At 40.1% G+C, this 15,573-nt stretch overlaps 1 protein-coding gene across 2 annotated transcripts in view; it reads right to left on the bottom strand.

Annotated features, from left to right (window-relative positions):
• Positions 1-1,405: 1,405 nt before the first annotated feature.
• The window catches only part of SHTN1 (shootin 1), a 101,333-nt gene continuing 87,165 nt past the window's right edge, over positions 1,406-15,573 (bottom strand). Inside the window, exon 17 of one of the 2 annotated variants that reach the window (XM_043475338.1) lies at positions 1,406-3,457. In XM_043475338.1, coding sequence (XP_043331273.1) covers positions 3,247-3,457 — 211 coding nt within the window. In that variant the 3' untranslated portion in view covers positions 1,406-3,246. The remainder of the gene's footprint in view (positions 3,458-15,573) is intronic. The other variant, XM_043475339.1, reaches the window with a different exon arrangement.

Here is a 15,573-nt window from a genome sequence, read left to right as displayed (position 1 = left end):
CCAAGTCAACACTAATTTCAGTGCTGAGCACTGCCTATTCTCCTTTAACTCACTTGAGGACTGGGGTCACCAAATGGACATTAGCATTTCAAGCTTCTGAAAGTGATAAGCACTGTTTCTATTTATATATTTTCTCTCTCTCTACACACGTTACAGGACATATAAAAGATACAAAACATATATAAGATGTTACATATAAAGAGATGAAAGAAAGTCATCATACCCCTTATAAGAAATGGCAGGGGGACTTGGGAATGTTAGTGCCCGGAAGAAACTTCAAATCCAAGTAAGGGCTGCTTGATGACCTTCCTAAGGTCAGTGATGATGATGAGATGTTTATCCATTATCCACAACTTATTGCCACATAAGCTGAAGCTGTTCCATGATGAAAATGATTAAATATGTATTGGAGTGGGTTGCCATTCCCTTCTCCAGGGGATCTTCCCAACCCAGGGATCAAACCTCATGCATTGCAGGCAGATTCTTACTATCCAGCCACCAGGGAATCCCCTAAACATGTATGGTGTGCATTTATAAAAATCATCCAAGCCTTGTTTTTAACATTCTGTGCTACAGACTATCATTTACCTGACAAATATCCTAAAAAATGGCCTGGTAGGATAATCAACAGTAATCTTTACCTGCCCTACTCCATTTCTAGCAGACATTTTACTGTTAACAAAAAGGTAAGGAAGGAGGAATTACTGGTGAGTAGTCTGAAGACAGTAAAGAATCTGCCTGCAATGTGGGAGACCTAGGTTTGATCCCTGAGTTGGGAATATCCTCTGGAGAAGGAAATGGCAACCCACTCCATTATTCTTGCCTGGGAAATCTCATGGACAGAGGAGCCTGGCAGGCTACAGTCCACAGGGGTTGCAAAGAGTCAGACACAACAGAAGCTACCAACACAGAGAGTCAGAGCCAAAACGTCCACTGTTTTCACTCAGGCCAATCAAGTTTGCGTGGTTTTAGCCGTTAACGCCATAGGAATTTGCACAGGAATGAGCAAGTGCTGAAACCAGTGGAGGTGAGGAGTTTATGAGAGACTAGCTCAGCTACAGAAAGGTACTAGGATTAATTTTATCACAGTAACTTTAAATACTCTGTGATCATGGTGAAGGAATAAGCAGCTCAGAAAATGTAAGAACACTTTCAGAATACCAGTGACTAAATGTTGCCTGGTCCAGCTAACACATTTCACCAGATGGTTGACTCTTTACCCTGGAAAGGGGGTGTGATGAAAGATGGAATTACAAATGTACAGAATTTTATATTTCTAAATACCTTTAAGACACATGCTAGCAGACAATATACACAGGAATGGGAAAAGCAGGAAGAAACATAGCATAAAATCCCTCAAAAGAAATCATTTTGTGGATTATTAAAAACTACTAAACTTATCAAGTCTTATACAATTATTTTATTAAAGGATGTCAAGTGTGGGGAACTAAACCAAAAATATCAATAGCCACAAGTGACCTTTAGTGGGAAACTATTGGTGCTTTTTAATAAATGTGCTGAGGAGAGTTCAAATCACAGCATAACAGACCTTATTTTCAGTGAATTAATGCAGTTTGTAATTTGTATATCATACAGCAGTATTGTTCAATCAGGGGAAGTCACAGTTGAAAAACATTACATTTTAATTCCCTATGAGTGAACAGATAAGTAACTGTAAAAACATCACTGGAAGAAACATGGAAACAGCCAAGCCTAACGAACCTACAGAAAGATAATTATCTCCAAATTTAGGAAGTACATTTACCTGCCTAACCACCTTTTCAAGCCTATGTTTAGCATACGTGCAAAAATAAAATACAACTACTGCAATTATTACTATCATTTTCTTCCGCCCTTAGGTGAGAAGCACCTGACAGCTTCATGCTGAGCTATGCTAACAAAACTAACCCTTTCACTTTCTTTAATAGTAAAATTACCATTACTGAATCATTGTCATAAGAAAATGCATTCAAGTACCTTACCACTTATTTTAAATAAACACCAATTTTGAAACAATCAACTTTGAAAAGCTGCATAAGTCTTTTTTTTAAAATCCCTGATTACATTTCTTTATTCACTGTGGTAGACTGAAGCATTGTATTTAATTTAGAGACTAACTACCACCTAATTTCCTTAAAAACAAAACAAAACAACAAACTTGTGTAATGTAAAACAGCAGTGAAGCAAGAAATTGTATGCTTGTCACTTATCTTCACTGTATATAAGAACTGTGATAAAATATGGTACTTGTGCCGCACGAGTACATGAGAAAACACAATTGACTCATAGCACTGAACACACTGTTTACCAAGATAATACTCTATTAAATTCAAGCTTTGGACTTCACCTCAATTCTGCATTCAGGTCACTAGAGCATTCCCTCCAAAGTCTTCGGGAGGCTTTGAACACAATCATCCCATAGTTAATAATGTGTGTAATTAACACTGAGTATGGGGCTTCCCTGGTGGCTCAGACGGTAAAGCGTATGCCTGCAATGCAGGAGACCCAAGTTCGATCCCTGGGTTGGGAAGATCCCCTGGAGAAGGAAATGGCAACCCACTCTAGTACTCTTGCCTGGAAAATCCCATGGACAGAGGGGCCTAGTGGCCTACAGTCCATGGGGTTGCAAAGAGTCAGACATGACTGAGCGACTTCACTTCAGTGGAGCCAGATGCCTTGATGGGACTGCTAGCTTGACATTAGCTCCTGAAATTTTAAGCTTATCTCAGTATATCCTAGAAAGTAATTTGTATACCACAGTGCCTAACAATTTCCATGCTACTGAAGTTTCTCCATCAAAAAAAAAAAAAAGGATCAGATATGCAAAACAGAAGCTTCTCTGGGTTTTTTTAAAAAATCACCTTATTAAGCTAGTCAGTTCTGTTTATCCAATTAGACACAAGTGCTGCAACCTTTCATCATTACATTTGATTAGCGGTACACACATTACCTAAGAAGATAACATCTGAATTTTCTGTTATCTTCAAAAAGAAGTCACATTTAATACAGAAATTAGAAAAAAATCTTATCCCTATGAACAAAAAAAAGCTACAAAGAATGTGTATTTTGCTAAATAGCTTACTTATATTTATAGGTGAACTACTTACAAAAGTGACATCAGAAAAGAACCTATATTCTGAATACAGTGACAAGAACAGAGTGTCCATAGCCCTTGCCAATACACCAAGACTAATCATGTGCTCATTGCAAAAGGACTTCGGAACACGCCAGCCTTCAGCTTGTGGATCAGCAGTTGGAGCTGTTGGTATCTCTCACTTTCTGTTTGTATCCTGGTTTAGTTTCACCTTCATCATCCTTGGGTTGAGCTGGATCTTTTTCAGCGACCTGGTCTTTGGTTTGGGGTTCGTGTGTGGAAACAGGATCTAAAACTACAACTGGTTTGGCTTGTTTTCCACTGCCAATGTATTGTTTCCTGTATCCAGTGTTACTGGGAGGCCTAGGGGGTGAACAGTTAAACAAACAAACAAAAAATTAAAAGCAGAGAGAGAAAACATTTATCTTTCCGTATTCCTGGATTTAGAGGAGCAAAAAACCCCAAAACATTCTAAGTCTAATCAACATGCAAAAAGTGGTCTTTGAGGTGCCAGCCATTTAAAAAAAAAAAGCTATTAGATTACATATTAGGAACACAAGGCCAGAAGAAAGGCGGAAAAAGTCAGAGCAATTAACTGCGGAAGTGTTAAAAAGCCGAAGGCACCTACCTGCTTAATCGCACACTCTTCTCATAGAAGCTCAAAGCTCCCAGGTGCCCTGCACACCCCCCACTGCCCGCTGCCCCGGCTCCTGCCCCACCCTTGCTTAGCTGGAAGGAGGCAGGGAGCTCTTCCCTTGTGCCCAGGGTACTGGGGGTGCAGATTAGCTCTGAGGAGACGGCGTGGAGGACGGAAATAAATCACCACCAACCCCCATGGGCAGCTGAGAGATGTGCCAGCTGCTGCCATTTGCTGGCAGGAACGACTCTGGGCAGACCTGGGGAGGAATGAGGGAAGGAACCAGGGTGGATGGGAGAATCTAGAGAGTCAGTTGAAATGCCGAGTTACCACTTTGTCTAAAAAGGAGAGTCATATATGAGAAATTTCTTATTGAATTTCAAATGCAGTTTCTTTTTCCACTGCGGTTTCCTCTCTTCTCTTCTGATGTAAGAAGCTACTGATTCTCCAGCTAAATAGGCAATAATTTCCTTGTGGAAATGGAGATGTCCTGCAATGCTCTTCTCTTGCCACGTGTCAGGAGATTAGGCTGCGGGCACCTAGTCCTCTCAGAAGATAGGATAGGAGCAACCATCTGAAGGGGCTGGACTGCTGATCTGATGCCTGGAGGTTGAGGGGTGTGTTGCAGGCAAGGCAGAGGCTATTCAGACTTATCTGGTCTTCCTGGTGGTTGCTAGAACGTTAACCATGACCCAGCACACCCCTGACCCGTGTCCACCTCTGGATGTCAGGATAAGTACTGACGAACTGCTGGCCAGGTCTCCCCACTGCTCTACTAGTCCCCCTGATGAGTTGATGTAATAGACATCAGACCTGCTGGTTGACACTCCCTTACTGCCTCATACTGCTCCCTTGTTGGACTTACCACAGTTACAGTTAAATAACCAGTTGTTAAATGTCTGTCTCTTTAAGTAAAATGTAAGCATCCACGAGTTGGACTGTTTAGCTTTGTTCATAGTTAAACGCCAGCACCCAGAGCAGACCCATTTGTGGAGCAAACAAATGAGCGAATACTAATGAACTACCGTGCGTGAAAGGCTCAGAATGAATGCTCAGAAACCAAGGCCTCTGTGTGAGCAGGTCTGGATACCTCTGTTGTACAACAAAAGCAAACAAGAACAAATGACCAACTGTTGAGACAAAGTGGCCTGCATGATGCAGCCACAGGTAACAAAACTCCAACCCAGGGACCACAGTTTTACCACCTAGCACTATGAGATCTGTCCAAATGCTTGAAAACCGCTATAGGGCTTTCCAGTTATACTGTGTGACTTGATTATCATCAATAAGTAACTAGCATATAACTGTCTTCTTTGGAGGAGTAAAAGCAGAGAGATGACCAGGGGCCTGAGAGGAACGTTACACTGTAGTGAGGACAGATTCCTTTATTTTTGCCTGAATCTGGCAACACCCTTTTCATTAGCAGACACCTCTGACACTGCCCACCTACTCTGGCCAAAGATCCACTTCTTAAGATATCTGTGTTTTGGCAATCACCGTGGGATGAATTTACCCCAGTGGTATCTGGAGTGACCTTCTCTGACTCAGGGAACACCTGAAAGACCGAATCCACGGTCAGAGAAGCAGAACCACCGTGAATGGCATAAGGATTCATTATAGGTTAGACCCCAGGCAATGGAGAGAGCCAGTCAGGCAGTCTATGTGAGTCTGTGTATGAGGCTGGGCCTGAAATCAGCAGGTTACGCAGATGAGCAGCAGCAAGAAGCTGAGGATAAACAAGAGCCCCATCTCTCACAATCCCCAATCCTGATGATGCAGGTGAGCTTCAGGGTAAACCTGGAGCCCTTCCACATGGAATCACACATGCATCTGGCCCAAGATTTGGGGAAGCTAGAAGGGGAGAGGGAGGCAGCTGTGCCACATGCCAACTAGGTGACAATGTGCATGAGCAGTAAAAACACCTGCCCTACACACACTTTCAGAGCATTAAAAAAAAAAAAAGACTATTACGTCACTTCCACTTTCTAAAGCTCGTGCCAATTTCTCTTGTGGCAAAGCCTAACCTAGAAACAAATGGGTAAGAGAATTCAAGGGAATTCTAGAAAATGAAGTTTCAGTCTAGCTAAACTGTTATAGTCAAAGTCACATAAAATCTGCCAGTCAAGTCCCCAGTCTGGTTCCATGACACTGGGTCTAAGCCCACTGCAGATAAGCCAGACAGTCTGCTCGACACATGCAATGGAGGTATCCATCTCATTTCAGGTGAGCAACTTCCATCAATCCATACTGACCTTCATTCACCACTTTTGTAGAACTACCATGGGTGTTTTCATGCCCACGTGTGTCTGCAGGTGAAGGGGTGATGAACATATCCTAAAAATGCTTTCTTCATCAGCTGGAGGCTGAAAACTTCCAGGAAGTGCTCTTGGGGCTCCACAACAGCAACAAACAATGTTGACTCAACCGGAAGCTCGGAAATTCTGTATGGACAGGCTGCAGTTTTCCTGGAATTGTCTCAGTCGAGAGAACTGCTGTTCTTTCCTGAAGTAGGCTTCCTTCTCAATGATAGATTAATCTGTTATTAAGTCACTCCAATTTGAGAACTCCTTTGGTTATCACTGAACTTGGCACAGTGGAAAACTTCTCTGAATCTATGTGTTGAGAATCAGAATTAACTAGTTTCTGAAAGATAATGAACACTGGCTTGGAATTCCAAAGGGCTGAAGCTAAAAGGGACTATGGCAATCATCTAGTCCAACTGTTTTTTACAGATAAGGAAAAGGAGGTTTGGAGAGGGGAGGAGCAAGACCTAAAATTACACAGCTTATCGGTGGCAGAGCTAGGACAAGAATCAGAAGTTCCTATCTCTCCCAGTTTCTGATTCTCCCACAATATCACATAACTTTTTACCAAAGGCATCTTCTAGAAACACGATGATGATGCCACAGGCTAATTCTGGTAAGTTTACAGATTTTTTCTGAATCCTTGTTTTCACCTGCATCTTTCAGATCGATAAATATAAAATTCATCCCTTGGAGCTATCCCTTGTTTTGTTTTTTTCCTTTGTGACTTAAACCTAGCTCTTCCTGGTGTGACATCATTAAGTCTATCCCTGGTTCCCATGGGGGAGCTGCCCAGGGTTCCTTCTGGAATGAGGGGCCTCATTGTACCTCCAATCCCATCTTATGGAAAGAGCCAGAAAGCCCCCCTAGTGATGGTGCCCAGAACCCAGGCTCCTACTCTAGGCAGCAACAGTGGCAGGTTCTAGAAGGTTAAATCTGAGGCTTCTCCCCAAGGTGAAAAATCCCAGGTGCTCGAACACAATAATCCAATAGGAACTGCAGTATACCATTGTTTGGTTCAGTTTTTCTACTTTAATTCGTCTAACAGCAATGATCCCAAATAAGGAATTAAAAGTCGGTATTCATAAAAAGTATGGCAGACCTTCTGTAAGATGCAAAATCTCCAAGCAAAGCTTAAATTTTAGAGCTGACATGAAGACTGGAATCATGGACTGTTCAGGCTGAGAGGGATTACTGACATGAACTAGTCCATCCTTCTCATTTATCAGGGGAAGACACCAAAGAATAGTGAGTTAAATGCTTGTGTGAGCACACAATTTGTTAATAGCAGATAAGGATTAACATTGTGGCATCTTGACTTCCTGTCAATTTTTTTTTTTCTTACCACAACAAAGTAGCAGTGAGTTTTTGATCCATTCAAATAGGTGTTTTTGTGAGTCATTTTCAATCATTTAAGTGCTATTCCAAGACAAAAAGAAAAACCAAAAAGCAAAATAAAAGCTAGGAGAAAATATACTAATCTATGCCACTCCATGAAGCCTAATGCCCAAGTATTGGGCAGGCCAAAAAATTCATTTGGGTTTTCCCATAACATCTTACAGAAAAACCCAAATGAATTTTTTGGCCAACTCAACACAACTTGGTCGCCCTTTCAGAAAGCAGTTACTTTTCCCCACCTGCAAGAGGGCCAGAAGGTGAGACTGGGGCAGATGGGGCCACTTGCTAGTAAAACGAAAAACCTGACTCCAGCTGATACTGGTACCAGAAGAATCAGAACAATTGCAAATGGTAATGCCCCAAATTGAACTTTATAATAAAGGGACTCTGATTTCTCAGACTGTGTTACAAGAGATGAAAGTGCAACTTTCTAATTCTTAAAAAAGCACATCATTGTTTGCATTCAATGAAATTCCATTCAAAATCAACTTTCCATGTTCCAATTATATTCAACAACATTCTAGCTAACATTTCGGCTGCAATTCAAATTAACTAATGCCCCCAAAGAGCCCTAATAGACATGGTTCTGAGCTCAATTGAATACAATCAAAGCTCATGAAATGAAGGGGGGAAAATGCTTATTTCATGCAAATTTTGCATATCACTCAAGCTTAATTTTACTGATAATATAAAGGTGGGACATTTTGAACATTACAGTGAACGAAACTTTTAAGCGGTGAGAGTTATTTTATAAAATGCTACCTCTGAAAAGCTGATTGCCAAACAGTATAAAAACGGTTTGAGGCATAAATGCCAAGTTCATTTCTATTTCACTTCTGAGGTAACTATCTTTCAAATCGCAACAGCTGGACTATTTAACACAATCTGGTGAATCAAAGTATAGTTCTTCTCTGGTCTCCCAGTGGGATGCCTGCATTAGCTGGTGGCAGCCATCCAACAGATGACGCACAGCCGGACGGTCTGAACTCTGCTTCATTTACAATAAAAATGGATAAAGCCACAATCATATTTACCACCTTCAAGGACAGAAAACGGAAAGATTTAAATGTGTCTTTATAAAGTAGTTTCCTGGGAAAACTCCAAAGAGGAAGTCAGTTTTATATTTTCCCTTGTGTAAAAATAAGAAGTCTTGCTGCCCACCCGCCCCCCCCAAACCCCAGCCCATCCCCAAGCACTTTAATGAGTTGCTACAGCAGTCAACAGCAGTGGCTTTGCAGCCAGAGGTAGTTTTGTTTCTCTTAGACGTCCTGTTTTTCAGGACATTTTAACACACTTGTTCAAAATTTCCCCAAATCGAGTTTCAAACAAGAGATGAAACTTTCTATATTATTGCTCATTCTACAACTTTTACATATCGTGAAGGTAGAATGAAACTAATTCCTTTTGGCTTTGTGTACTTTTTGAAACTGCATTTAAGCTCAAAGAATAAATTAGTTGGACAATTTGGGTCAGCTTCTGTTTGAGGGGAAAATAGATACAGTTTTAAATTATGAAAAATAAATACTGTTAAGCAGCAGAATACCGCCATGCACAGTTGAAAATCTGCCACCACCTTCTGGATGCTGATTTGCCACCAGGATTAACAAGAATCCCTTTTTAACAGAGGTTAACAATGCCTGGGCAAAGACTTCTGTGTCCACGTTGAGCCACAGTTTCTTTGGTGGAGTAACTGCAGCATAGTACAGGTTACCTCCCAGACCACAGTGAAAGCTATGAAGCCTTGTTCCAGTTCTTTTATTCCTCCAGTGTAAGCTGGGCTCTGCGCATTTATGGATTCCAAATACACTGGCCCAGAGAGCCCAGGAAACCGGACCATTCTCACCAGCAAAATCAATGATAAAGCATGAGCTAAGACTGATTGTAGCTCAGGCAAAGATTCTTTTTTTAAATGTGTATGGTACTTTTGGGGGCTACTTATAAAGATTTTTGTAATTCTGTACAACTTTTAAGTCACCATGGAAAATTCACTGAGATCTCAACTATGAAATGTGAATGCTATCTAAAAAAGAAATTTTAAGGGACATAAAGTCTTCCACCAGAGTCACCATCTATAACATGGGCACCTCAAAAAAGCTGTCATGCACAAAATGTTTGTATTTTCATTCATAATTTTCAGAAAAATATTTTTAAATTTTAAGAGATTTTTCTTTAAATTTACTATATTAAATACTTTAAACTCTCTTTTAAGATGGTAAGTTGTGAAGAATTCAGTGTGCTACTTTTCATATAGTTATATGACATAATATATTTCAGATGAAAAGCATTTATCGGGTCTCAGAAGTTAAATCAATTTATCCTCAGATCTGAAACTACACTTAACTTTTAGCCAGAACTTCTATTTGAATAAATTTTAAGTCTCCACTACTCCACTATACAAAAATAAAAGGAAACACAAATACTGCAGAGACTACTGAAAGATGTTTAAAAAAAATGACAAAGCACCAAAAGCAATTTGGTTCTCCATGCCGAAAGGATATATTTTATGCTAAGCTTCTAAAAATCATAGGTGTTGGCAACTAGAGGCAAATGTTACAAGGCAATTCATTCTTTGAAAGAACTGAGAATTGCTCAGCAGCATTTTTAACAGCTATTCTGAGATTTACTCAACAGAATTTTAACACTGGGTATAACAGAGCCTCAACAATTAATCTGGAAGCATTTGCTGTCTGTGGAGCAACTCAGAACACCTGTGAGACAAAACCAACAGGCGGGTCTTCTGGGCAGCCCACAGGAAAACTCCTACGGAGGGGGTTGGAAAAAGAGACTAAGTGAGGCAATCTCAACTTCCAGAACATCCAGTTGTTCTGCTAATTTTGTTGTTAAAACTTAATTGTCCATGCGCAGGCACACACGGAGAACCTTTGTCGCGGTGCTTAGCCGAGCAGAGCTGTTTCCTGCAGTGTCCGTACACAATTCAGGGGTACTAAGATTACAGTGGAGAGCACAGCAAATCCTTTAATTGTATAAGAGCATCAGATTAGGCAGTAACGTCCATGCAGTTCATTCTGCTAGCTAGTCATCTCTTCTCAGAAACAAACGTTTACTAAGTACATGGAAGGTGCCCTCCTTTCTCTGCTCTGCACCACACAAGCAAACACATGCACACACACATACACAAAAGGAAAGAAAAGAGGTGGGGGGGGGGGCGGATGGGAGTAACAGGAAAAAAAAAACCAAACGCACTCTGTCCACCCCAAGGACTAAAAGAACTCGACTCTATTCTATCTGAACAAAATGTTGACTCGAAAGAAATAGCTGTATAACCAATCAAGCTAACTTCCAGGTGAGATTTGAGACAATTTTATGCCAAGCTTCCCTAAAAGTAAGTTGAGAATCTTAATTTCTATTTGGCAACATATTTCAAAAGCTCAAATTCTGCAGCTCCAATGCAAAAGAGCGATTTCAGTTTTCTACATCAGTTTCACACTGGAAATAATGGGGAAAAACCTGAAGAGAGACTACTTAAAAGCCAATCAATCTTTTAATTCAAACCCAGAAATGGTAATTAGATTTTCTTTTTCTTTCATAGAAACATTTGACTGATTATACTAACCATGAGACATCTAAAATTTATCTTTTATCAACTATACTTCGGTAGTCAGTTAATGGCTCAAACAAGATGAACTCTCACAAAAATAAATCTGTGTGGGGCCAAAAGTCACATGTATTTAGAGACACCATAGATCTAGAAATTAAATGCAAATTGAAATAAAAATAGCTTCACTGGAAACGGTCATTTTTCTATTGAAATTGAAGTCCTGTAATTGCTACATTGGTTTTTGTTTTTTTAAATTCTTCTATGGGGCACAATGTGACCTGTTTTGACCTCCCAAACAAAAAAGACAAGCCAGCTGCCTGTCTGATGGTTAAAAAGGAAATTTTAAAAAGCCTGATAAAGCTTAGAGTTCGGGGGACATCTCGGGCTGAAGAGAAGCATGATGAATTAGAGAAATGTTAACTGGAAGGGTCTCTAGCAATTGCGGCTTAAAAGCATCTTTGAGAATGTCCAAGAGATGAGGATACAGCTACGACATCACTGCAAATCACAACAGTTACAACGGAAACTGGGTTCTCCCCTGTGAAACAAGGTTTTAGATATAACTGGATGAAATGAAAAATCATCCGTGAGGTTGACCACTTTGTTTAGTTGTAACTGTCAGGAGGATATTCACCTTTCTAGAAGTAATTAACAGAAAAAGTGAATACAGATGAATAAAGCTCAGTACAGACAAGTAAGGCCACTTCCAAGACGAGACTGTTCAGAGACAAAAAGGCAAGTTGGCGAGAATACAAGAAACTCCTGGGCCTCTGCCTGATTGTGCTGCAGAATCTTGTAAGATCTGCTTACTTCTTTCTCCACGCTGCTGGTCCGTTTGTCCAGGCTTTCTTTATAACCGCCCATCTTTCTATATGTAAGAGATGTCCTAAAATGTGACGACTAATGGACACTACAGCCCAAACTCAAAGGGGCTAATGGGGAACTGATCAAAGGTGGAGTTGACTCACAGGGGTACAGCATGAAGTGGCTACAACAATGAAATTTATTTGGGGCTGTAGAATGTATGTTTTGAAAAAACAGTATTCACAGGGATTCATCTTTATATTGTCACATTATCATTTAGTAAAACATCTTTCTAATCCAATGGTTACAGTCAGATACGTTCAAGGTACTTGACTTCTGGGAATGAACTAACCTTCAGCATGCTTGAAATGTCAATAAAATAAAAAATTCGTAAATGAAACTTGGGCTTCCCTAGTGGTTCAGTGATAAAGAATCCTCCTGCCAGTGCAGGAGACGCAGGTTCAATCTCTGGGTCAGGAAGATCCCCTGGAGGAAGAAATGGTAATCTACTCCAGTATTCTTGCCCAGAAAATCCCATGGTCGCAGGAGCCTGGCGGGTTACAGTTCATGGGGTCACAAAAGACCTGGACACAACTTAGGGACTAAACAACAACAAATGAAATTTATGCCAAAGACTAAAGGAGCTAAGGCTGGTATTCTAATGTATTAATTTCCCAAGTTTACTTGTGAAGCACGCTCCTTTACTGGACGTTTGACATGAAAAACATTAAAACAATTTCTTTCCAAATTCCTTTCCAGCTACTCTTTCAAGTCTTCTTGCTAATTAAGATAGACTCTACTTTTCAGAATTCTTGGTTTTACTGGGTAACATTTTCTTCCCATGGCAAAAGATATTTTAATTGTTTAGGTTAGCCTTAGAACGAGGAAAGATAAAAGAGATTACACCACCTAAGAATACGCAGGGTCAGAGGAGCAGGATGTGAGTAACATAGGCCAAATGAACTACATTGCTTCCTATAGGGGAAACCTTATAGTCATTTTCTTCACTTCCATTCCTAGAGCTCTGAATATGCTCAATGAATATGCTGTCATTCAAAAGCATGGGCTTTGAAGTTAGGATGAAAAAGGTTCAAATAAAATCTGACCCAACTATGGATTAGGAATAGAATTTTGGGCAAATTATTTATGTCACTAAATCTCAGTTTTCTCATCTGTAAAATGGAGATAATGTCCAATCTTCCAATCTGTACCTTTGGGAGAATCAAAGTAACACATGAAACTACTGGCTTAATAAATGTTAGTGAAACATGAGTAACAACAACAAAACATCACAGAAGCAAATTCCAAAACTCTGAACCTCCAAATGGGAAACTAGCACCATTACTCACAGCCTCCATCGGATATCTTATGCTGCACTAAGCAGCTTCAGTTGTGTCGGACTCTCTCCAACCCTGTGGACTGTAGCCCACCAGGATCCTCTGTCTGTGGGATTCTCCAGGCAAGAATACTGGAGTGGCTTATCACGCCCTCCTCCAGGGGATTTTCCGCACGCAGGGATTGAACCTGTGTCTCTTTGTCTCCTGCATTGGCAGGTGGGTTCTTTACCACTAGTGCCACCTGGAAAAGTCCATCAGAGATCTTGCCTACAGCAATTTAAGCACACTTCCTCTCAGGTGAATGCTGCTATAATATGGGTATATATTAATATATATTGATGAAGAATAATAGAAAACATTAACTTAAAAACAGGTGAAACATATACAATGGAAGGTTATAAGCTTTCATTCCCAAATGTTTTCCCAATTCACTTCACTTATATCAATCAAGAACATCAGGCTTTCCCATTCTGTCTCACGGGATAAAATGGAAGACAGCTTTACCCATACCTAGGTACTATACTGCATTTTCTCACTTATTGCTCAATTTGTTTGCTACTGAAATATTAATTTCCTAGCTACCCTTTAATCAATGCCCCAGAATATGTAAATTTGGAACCAGTCAACCTAACTGGAGTTAAAGAAACACCCTTTGATTTGCCTGTATTGCACAGTACTTTTCTGTACATGTGGTTGGATGTCATGGGTCTGAGTCATATTTTTTAAAATGCATTTGTAATGGTGGCAAACTGATGGCTATTTCCAAATATTGAATCAGCTTGCAAAAGCCAAGTCATTTGGGAACATGTTGAACATGCAGTGGTGGTTAAAATGGATCATATAGTTTTTTTTAACCAAAATGAACCATGACACTGATTCTCTTACAGGATTCACTGCGTGGCTCTAAAGCACTCTACTTCTCATCTACTTTTTCTACTCCAAATTAAATGGATAGGAAAGACCTTCCAATTTACTTCCTCTGTGGTCAGATATCTCTAATCCAAGTAGGTCTAAAGGCATTTGGAGCAATAGTGACAGAGTTGGAATGAGTATTCTGGCCCTGAAGGATAACAATCATTTCAATTTGGATTTGTAAGTTCCCCTGATATAGTTTGAAAATTAAAATTTTTCAAGAAATTATTTCACATTTCTAGGCTTGTGTGTGTTTCTGTAAATCTATGTTTAGAGACATATTAGGAGTAGAAAATATGTGCTTAACTCTTTTCTTAACTGTGAACATCTTTATCAAGCAACCACATTTGTGAGGGATTATTGGGCTTTCCTGGTGACTAAGATGGTAAAGAATCTGCCTGCAATGCAGGAGACCCAGGTTCAATCCCTGGGTCTGGAAGATCCCCTAGAGAAGGGAATGGCTACCCACTCCAGTATTCTTGCCTGGAGAATCCCATGGACAGAGGAGCCTGGCAGGCTACATCAGTCCATGGGGTCGTGAAGAATCAAATATGACTGAGCGACTAACACCTTCACTTACTGGGGTTCTAGATTTGAAAGAAAATCTAGAGAATACCTCAACTATTTGCCTCAATTTTAAACAAGAAAAACAAAAACAAAAAAACACAGAATAAAAGTTGCATGATTTTCCCAAGGAAACCTGGTCCAGTCAATAACCAGGTGTTCAGTATCTAAGCTTTCAACTCTAACTTTTGTCTCTGATCATCCAGTAATGGCCCAGCATTATAATTACAATAGAAAAGGAATCTGTTGAAATACCTTTCATTATTATTTAATTTACATGACAACCCTACAAGGTTACCCTCATCATCCACATGAGGAACCAGTCAATGGTTAAATAACTTGCCTGAGGCCATAAAGATAATATAGCTAGCAAACCCAAGATATCATCGTAGAGCTGGCATTCTGGAAATGATCTGAAGCTACTTGCCACCCTGAGCATATGTGGGAAAACACTGGTTTATAAACCTGACCACACTGCTTCCCTGTTACTCCTCGCCCACTCTACAGGCTTTTACTGATGAAAATACAACTCATTCCTGTTCATTTGACCCTGTGCAACACTCAGTTTATTTCCAGGTACTGTGGCTATCAAAAAGTAATGAAAGTTATCTTTTTAAAACTCTGTAACTTGGAATTTTCTCTATTTTATATTGACCAACATGGCCACTGATTAGCTTGAATCAATGAGTCTTACTCTATCTAACACGGTCAGTTTACTCTGGATCAGCTGCAGAGAGCATGAGAGCAAAAATAAAGCTTATACTCTTCATTTGCTTGGCCAGCTTTTTACCTCTCATAGTACAAAGGGAGGTTATAAACATAATTCCTGTCTGAACAATTACTAATCAGAATTAATGAAATTCAAATTCACTGTTAGATTTAAGATACTATTACCAGGTAGTACACACTTATTGGGCTTCCCAGGTGGTGCTAGTGGTAAAGAACCTGCCTGCCAATGCAGGAAA

Source organism: Cervus canadensis, chromosome 8 (genome assembly GCF_019320065.1).
Source record: "Cervus canadensis isolate Bull #8, Minnesota chromosome 8, ASM1932006v1, whole genome shotgun sequence".
Lineage (NCBI taxonomy): Eukaryota > Metazoa > Chordata > Mammalia > Artiodactyla > Cervidae > Cervus > Cervus canadensis.
Note: the sequence above shows the minus strand (reverse complement) of the source record. Positions and strands in the feature narration are given on the sequence as shown.